The 8,075-nt window shown below is 54.7% G+C and overlaps 2 protein-coding genes across 2 annotated transcripts in view; one reads left to right on the forward strand and one right to left on the reverse strand.

Moving 5' to 3' along the window:
• The window catches only part of LOC106150142 (translation initiation factor IF-2-like), a gene marked incomplete in the record, with an annotated part of 5,366 nt that extends 1,767 nt beyond the window's left edge, over positions 1-3,599 (reverse strand). Inside the window, 3 exon segments of the mRNA XM_013521881.1 lie at positions 1-315; positions 432-596; positions 3,174-3,599. Coding sequence (XP_013377335.1) covers positions 1-315; positions 432-596; positions 3,174-3,599 — 906 coding nt within the window.
• Positions 3,600-7,113: 3,514 nt separating this feature from the next.
• Six1 (SIX homeobox 1) overlaps positions 7,114-8,075 on the forward strand; it is a 4,473-nt gene continuing 3,511 nt past the window's right edge. The window contains exon 1 of the mRNA XM_005399176.2: positions 7,114-7,966. Within this exon, the coding sequence (XP_005399233.1) occupies positions 7,407-7,966 (560 nt within the window). The 5' untranslated portion in view covers positions 7,114-7,406. The remainder of the gene's footprint in view (positions 7,967-8,075) is intronic.

The following is an 8,075-nucleotide window of genomic DNA, read 5'->3' on the forward strand; positions in this document are numbered from 1 at the left end:
CGCGGCGCTGGGGCGCGGACCTCTCGGCGCAGCTGCGCCCCGACTCCAGCGCGGACCCGGCCTGCGCGCCGGGTGACGGGTGGGGCGGCTGGTGAACTTGAGGAGAGGTAGGGAAACAAATCTTACTGCCTTCTTCCAAGTCCTAAAAGCGTCCCCCGCGGTCTGCCCGCTTCCTGGCAGCCTCGCCCCGCTGGCTTCCAAGGAGGACTTTGCCAAGCACTGCAGCGGTGTTGGATACCTCGTTGCAGTCCGAGCCCAAGCGAGTGAGCGAGCCGCGCCGCGCGGGGTGGTGAACGGGCACCTTCTCAGCACCCTCTACCCCGTATTTCTTTTTCTACTGCTCAGAGGCTGTGCTGGCACACAGATGCCGCGCGGTCCTGTCGGAAACAGACGTGATCGAGCTGTCAGCCAAAATCTGCAGCCTTTAGTACCCGGACAGTGTGCTCCGAATTTCCCACGGCGTGAACGTGCACCGCAGCGGTACAGGCCCGAGGTGCTCCCCACCCCCGAAGTCTTCCCTGCGCTGGAAGCCTTTGGGGGAGCTCGCCTCGAGGTGACCCCACTGCAGAGCGCAGGCGGCTCCCAGAAATGCACCACTAATTGAGTCACAAGCCACTGGCCATCCCTAACAAAGCGATCCATCCCGGCAGCTCAGCGCCCAATTTGTTCGCAGCACTTTCTTCCGCAATTCAGAAGCATTATCTTGTTTTTAAAAAGTAACGCGGCAGAGACGTGGCAATTATCCCGGGCTCGGGTTACACTAAATGGCTTTAGGCTGAGAAATGGAAGAATTCAGATGCCAGAACGTGCTGATCGCCTCGCCGCCCAGCCTGGGCCCGGGTAGACGAGGCGAGGGAGGATCTTTCGGATGGAGAGAGGAAGAGCTACGGCCAGCGAGAAAGAAGGGTTGGCCTTTGGTCCCTAGGGCAGGCAGTGTCTGAGCGACCGACCCTCAGAACTCGAGGGAGAAAGGATCGCATCCTGACAGGCCCGGGCCAAGCTTATGGTCTCAGCTTCAGGCTGAGACATGGGGTCAGAACAGGTTGGAGTTTCAGACACTGAAGGGGTGAGGAGCAGAATAAAAGCCCAAGGGTCAGATCGGGAGTGGTAGAAAATCCGGTCTCAGCTGGCAGCTACAGTACAACTTGGGAGGAGGAAAATCTGAAGAGAAAACAACCAGAAGAAAAGAAGAGTTGGCTGGGAGGAACAGAGCGAGATGCCTGCCTGGCCCGGGGAAGCTGGGTGGACGCGGGGAGGCGAGAACGGGCGAGGACCGGACAGGCCCAGAGACCGCTAGGCCCCTCTTGCATCAGGAGGGGCAAAATGCTCTAAGAGTCTTCATTTCCGTCCGCCAGGGTGAGTTTGGGCCTGCAAAATGGGAGAAAAAGGAAAGAGAGATTAGCAAGAGACATGCTCTTGCCGAGAACCCGCATGCAGACGCCTACTGGTCCCAGCCGCCCAGCCGGCCACGGCAGCCACACTGTGCGCGCGTCTTTCCCCGACTGCTCGCACCAGCCCCCACATCTTGAAGTAATCAGCAGCCGAGAAGGGACTCGTCCCCCTGGCATCTCAGGTTAAAGAAAGAGGTCCAGGAAAATGTGGTAGAGCCATTACAAGAAACCCGAGCCGCAGTCATCAGGGACTCCAATTGCCATCGCATTAGGATTGATTAGAGACCAGCAGTACCGTAATGACCCGGAAAGAGGGGCAGCCGGGGATTATTAATATCAGAATGGGAGGAGGGGACCCGCTGGGGAGGCAGAAGTTTTAAGTTACTAGGATTTATATATAAGTGCAGGCTTACCTGAGGAAACCGGAGAGTCAGCGAATCACGCACACAATAAATCTAAATGCATCTAAAATTTCACGAAGTCTATTTCTTTTTGGAGGGAATAAAACCTTCCTAAAAGTGGGGCAAGTCTTAGATTTTTTTAAATCAACATGTAGATTTATAAATTTATTGTGAGGATCCAAGTGAGGAGACGAGGAGGCACACTGGATGTCTGCTTTCCTTACAAGTGGAACTGTAAAAAAAAAAAGACGTTGGAGTCCAGCTACCCTGAGTTTTCTCTCAGAAGGGTGTTGAGGTTGTCTCAGGAAAGCTAGGTATGAGCCAGGGAAATTACGTTTTTGGAGTCCGAAAGGCGTAACAAACCAAGTTTCAATTGAAGCAGCTAGACCTGGTTGGGGTTTTTGTTTTTGTTTTGTTCAAGATATGAATGATTGGGATCCCAAGGAGATGTGGAGAAGAGAGCGGCCTGTCTCCTTCCTCGGACTGTGAGCCAAAACAAATCAGCCCCGATGGTCCGGGCTGAAACGCAGCTCACTGGATAATTCACTCCATGTTTCCAGCCCACCCTAACTGTTTATTTAGTGTCACCCTGCATTACCATCACTAGTACTTTCCTCTGAACAGGAGGAGCTGCAGGCTTTCACCTCCTAAAAGGAAATTCTTCTTAGCTTAGACAGATGTGGCTTTCAGATGTACATTAGTTAAGAAAAAAGAGGATTGCAAATTCAGTGGAAGATAAGCTCTCTTGGAGAGTTTTCAGTTTGTAAACCTGCCCTAGGGCGATATTTAAAGAGAAAAGGGCTAGTGTGTCTTCAGCTCCTCTGAACTGATTCTTGGGACACCGTAGTCCCCCTTTCCAGAAGCACGCCTGCCCTCTGAGGTGGATGGGGTCCTCAGGCTCAAAGCTGGCAGTTGGTGGGTCCCTGGGCTGAGCCTTCTCAGGGCACAGGTGAAGCCAGCCCTTTCTTCCCTGGTGGCCGACCAGCCTTCTTCTGTCCTCCCCTGGGGCACCCCTACCTCTTGGCCTGCACCTCCAGTCATTGTGAGAAGTCCCCAGTCAAAAGCCCCTGAATCCTTGGCCTGGACTTCAGAGTCTATGGGCTCTGCACTGCCTCTAGAAGCTTTGTCTGTGAAACTTCATGGCGCCCAGGTCCCTGACGAAGAAATAGGCACCCAGAACTGGGAGGGAGTGGGAAGGAGAAGGAGAGGGAGAGAGAGAGAAGGAAGGAGGAGGGAGGAGGAGGGGGAAGGAAGAGGAAGGAGGAGGGGGAAGTACAGGAGAAAGGGAGATAAGGAGAATGAAAGAGTAGAACACAGATTCTCGGGTATAACAAATGAGTCCCCTCTTTGAGTTGGAGAAGAGAGAATGAGACAAACGCACAAAGAGCACGAATACGTCCAACCACGTGCTCCCCTTCAGGGCTCGAGGCTCCTGAGGTGGAGAGGGGAGGCTAGGAGAGGGGCGGAAGAGCGGGGTGGGGCGTGGAGGAGCGGGGTGCGAGGGCACAGGGCAGTTTGCCCCCCACCCCGCGCCCGGTGTGCCGGTGTGCGTGTGTGTCCCCGACCTCGGGGCGACGCGGGGCTGGCAATCTCGGGAGCCGTGTAGCTGGCGGGGCTTCCGGGGCGCAGCTGGCTCTGTTTGTCCAGGTGTGGGAGGGGGCGGCGGTCCGGGCCTCCTAGGCCCGCCCAGCTTTTCCGCGCCGTGGAAGCCGGGCCTCAGCTCCTGCGCTTCCCGCTTCCAGGAGAAACCCCCTCCCCCGGCCCTCCCCACATACATAAATACATTAGGGAGCAGACAGATCCTCATTGTTCAGAACGGAGCCGAGCGGGCCGGGCTGGGCTGGGAGGGAGAGGGAGGCCGGGCTGCGGATCCGGTGTCACGTTGCAGATCGCCACTAAAGATAACGAAACGTGATCTATTTTTCAGAACAGCAAGTGGATGGGAAAGAACCTTGACAACACAAAACTCATTTACTAATGGGCTGGTTTTGGGTTTCTCTTCTCTGGATCTGCAAATCGCCCTGCCTGAGCCCGGGCTTACTCAGCCTGGCGAGGGGGGGGGGGCCGCACAGGCAGGTGGGATGCACCCCAGCCGGCGGGCGGGATCCGAGGCACCCGGAGTTTCCTGCTAAGCCGAGGGACGAGGTGCATGTAGCTACTTCACCTCGGACTTGGGGAGCCTCCGTACTGCCCCATAGGGATGACACTAATTTATTGGAGAAACACCTCACGATTCCCTTCCCTTCCAGGTATCTGTAGGGAGAGCAGAAGGCGAAAGCGGTCCAAGAAAGTGGGATCTTTCTCAAGCCAAAACTAAGGGGCGCAGCGAGGGTGGTTTAAAACCCCAGCAGTGCCTAATGTTTTCTCCAGGGCCGATGGGCCCGCTGTTGGACCCGCCAAGTCCACTCAGCCGGGACCTGCACGACAGAGGCGCCGGGAGCTGAAAGCCGACGTGGGGCGCCCTGTCCACCGCGCTGTCCTCGGGAGCCTCAATGCGCTAGGGCAGCGGCCGTCTGCCTAGGCTGCTGGGTCCCTTTAAATCTCCGACGCATCTCTATTCTCTGTTTTTCATGCGATTTGCATTGACAGTAAAGGTTTTATGTTACAGAACAACTCAAACCTTTCTGTGTGCGATTTAAAATGGACCATTTGGTTTATGTGGTTTGTAAATTCATGTCATTTTACCTCTTTTAGTGGTTTTCAGCGAAAGGTTCCATTTTGGGAAACCTTATATATCCGAGCCAATAATTAACATTTATAACAATTGGTTCCCTTAACCGAGGGATCGAAATAGCAGGTAGGTTCTTAGTACAAAGTGCACAGCACTTATTCTTTTCTTGGATTAAACAAGAGGAAAAAGGGAAAAGGCTGATGAGTCGGGGACCGGCCTGCCTCCAACGACAGTGCCGGCAACCACAGCATCCAGCACGGTTGTCTTCCCAGTTATCTCCAACCTGTAGTGCGTCCTGGTTGTTTTTTTTTTTTTTTTTTTTTTTTTTTGGAAAGAGATGAACAGAGGGGTGCAGAGAGGTCTGGAGGAAGCTGGAAAAAAGGTGGTCTGATTGGTGTCTAATTGCCGCCTCTCTGCTCTCTGTCATCCTCTGTAAATCTATCCTTGCCCCTATTTGTTCAAGCTATGCTTCATTTCCTTATACAAAACTGTTCATTACAAAGTACACCCCATACTTAACATACCGTGTGTCTCTTAAGAGATATGGCTGTGCTTACAGACCTTCTCTGCCCATTTTAATTGTGCACACTCCCTCCAAACTTTAGGGTACTGATTTGCAGAGCCAGGGTTAAGCCCCCATTCTGGTCCTCACACAGCTGCCATGTCAATAAGGGCTGTTCCAAGCGGTGACATTCCTCTTGGCAGGACACTGCAGCTCCTTAGACTTCGTCTGAAACGTCATGAGCACTAAAATAAGATGGTGAGGGAAAATTACCAGACACATGGCCTTGGGCTCAGCAGTGCCAGCTTCTAGTTTAGAAAATAAGTCACTGGGCACACCATGTGGCAGGGGCTCTTTTGAAATCATACACACCTATTAAATACATTTTAAAAATAAGCCTAAATGAAATGAAATAGACACATCTTTTCCCAAGGTCTAATCGCATGGGACGCAGAGAGTCTCAGGGATGCGGAAAACATTGTGTGGGAGCTCCGTGGAAAAGCAGCTGCTTCTCTCCTTGGAATCTCCCCGAGGTGGGAAGCCTTTATGAGTTTAAAGTGTATCTTGCAGGGTGCACTGGACTGGGCACAGCACTTTAAAACCATATAAATAATACAAGGGGAAACCTGCATACGTTTCTTTTCCCACTTACAGCTCACTATGCAGAAAGATCTGTGGTGCTGGGCTTTTTGCCTGATGGAATCAAAACATATTTAAAGAAGACAAAGCAAGTTTAAAGAGCCCAGAGTTTGTTCTTCACCATTTACTAAGAGGGTGCATTGAAATCAAAAGCATTTTTGAAGTGTACTTACAATTCTGTTTTGAACTTATCTAATCAGAGATAAGTATAGTCATAAAGTCACACTTCTTCCACCATTTGGCTTTCCTTATCTCCACACATTGTTCTTATCTCCTGCCAGCCTGAGCTACTGACAATAGATTATCTTTGTTTAGAGAAGCTAATTGTTTTCAAAATCTTTTTAATAATTGCTTTGGAGCAAGGTGTGCAAATGAGGCTTAAGATAATTACAGCTTCATCTGTTTGTGCAGTTTTACTAAGCATTCTCCACACATAAACAAAACAGCAGATGATGGGACTTAAATTGCAGGACATCTCTCATTCTCTGGCAGGAAAACGGGCCAGCATTGCAAACACACACTCACACGCTCACACCGCCTCTTCTTCTTGGAGCCCTTGTCCTCCTAGCTTTCAGGGCAGTGTCGCTCTCAGAGCAGTGCAAGGATTATGTTACAACCCGACGGTTATTGGAGCCCGGCACAGTTTTATTTAATTTACACCCCGTCCAGCGCCTTTCGTACGAGGTTCCCACAGCATTTTAGCTAATGGCAAATAAAGCTCCTCAGCATTCCTCAGTAGCAGGGGCGGCCCTGGAAAATGGAACTGTGCAGATGAGGAAGCCGAGTCCAGGAGACCGCCGACGTAAGCGACCTTCTGGGTCGCTCTCTGCTCAGCAGCTCCGAACAGCCTTGTGCCTCATCCCAACTCGGGGCGGCTCTTTGAGAACTAGGGAATGCTGTCCAGCTCGAGTACGTGTGTCCTTTGGAGGGTGCCGGGGCTTGGGAAAGGGAAGGAGCAGGAAATTAGGTTTGGCTCTTAAGCTGAAGCCAACTACGAGAGAAGCAACTCTTCCAGTGTTTGCAACCCGCAGTCCAGGTCTGCTCTTGTATTATTTATCGCATTCCATAAGCTATTCATCAATTCATTATTTATTCATTGCAGCATTAAGGTAATTAAATATGAGCTCACCGGGAAAGGCAAGTCTGAAAGGGACAGGGACAGCAGTACGAGGGGAATTAGAACTTTTGGAGTCTTTGATTTGTGCAAAGATGCACGCGGCTCCCCTTAGGTGACACTGGAGAGAGGACTCGCCTAGTAGGGTCCTGACTCTCGCCTGTCTTCCCCCGCCCCCACGCATTGAGGTACCCTACCCTACCTCCCGTCCCTTTCCTCCCACCACTGCCAGCCCCCAGCACTGCAGCCTCTCCCTCCCTGCGCGGGGCGGCGCGGCCTCTCTGCTCCACCGGGCGGCGCGCGGGCTGGCCAGCCTCGGATAGGCGCCGCCCGCAGCCAATCAGCGCGCCGGGGGCGCTGCGCGCTTTAAGGCCGCTGCGGGGAGAACAGAAACCAAGTTCCTCGGCAACGAGCTGCATCCACCCCGCGGCAGGCCGGAGCCAGCGAGGCCCGAAGACTGCGGAGAGTGTCGGCGCTCGGTGCCCAGCGCGCCCCCACTCCTCCTCCTTCAGGAGGACGTCTGCCTTGGCCACCGCCACCAAGTTCCGACTCGCTTTTCGGCTTGCGCAGAGCCTAGGGAGGGGGTGAGGAGCAGCCGCGCCCCCCTCCCCGCGGCCGCCGCCCCCAGGTTTTCGGCCCCGCTCCCCTACGCGTGCGCCCGGGCGTTGCTCCCCGGCAGGCTCCAGCCATGTCGATGCTGCCGTCGTTCGGTTTCACGCAGGAGCAAGTGGCGTGCGTGTGCGAGGTCCTGCAACAGGGCGGGAACCTGGAGCGCCTGGGCAGGTTCCTGTGGTCGCTGCCCGCCTGCGACCACCTGCACAAGAACGAGAGCGTGCTCAAGGCCAAGGCGGTGGTCGCCTTCCACCGCGGCAACTTCCGCGAGCTCTACAAGATCCTGGAGAGCCACCAGTTCTCGCCTCACAACCATCCCAAGCTGCAGCAACTGTGGCTGAAAGCGCACTACGTGGAGGCCGAGAAGCTTCGCGGGCGGCCGCTGGGGGCCGTGGGCAAATATCGGGTGCGCCGAAAATTCCCGCTGCCGCGCACCATTTGGGACGGCGAGGAGACCAGCTACTGCTTCAAGGAGAAGTCGCGGGGCGTGCTGCGGGAGTGGTACGCGCACAACCCCTACCCCTCGCCGCGGGAGAAGCGGGAGCTGGCCGAGGCCACCGGCCTCACCACGACCCAGGTCAGCAACTGGTTTAAGAACCGGAGGCAAAGAGACCGGGCCGCCGAGGCCAAGGAAAGGTACGCGGCGCGCTCCCCCGGGCTCGGGCGACCCCGGGAAGTCCTCCTCGCCCCTCCACCCCTGGCGCCCCCGCAGGCGGCCGCCTCCGGGCTGTGCGCCGCGGCCGGA

This window comes from Chinchilla lanigera, unplaced genomic scaffold, assembly GCF_000276665.1.
Source record: "Chinchilla lanigera isolate Chin_1 unplaced genomic scaffold, ChiLan1.0 scaffold00065, whole genome shotgun sequence".
Lineage (NCBI taxonomy): Eukaryota > Metazoa > Chordata > Mammalia > Rodentia > Chinchillidae > Chinchilla > Chinchilla lanigera.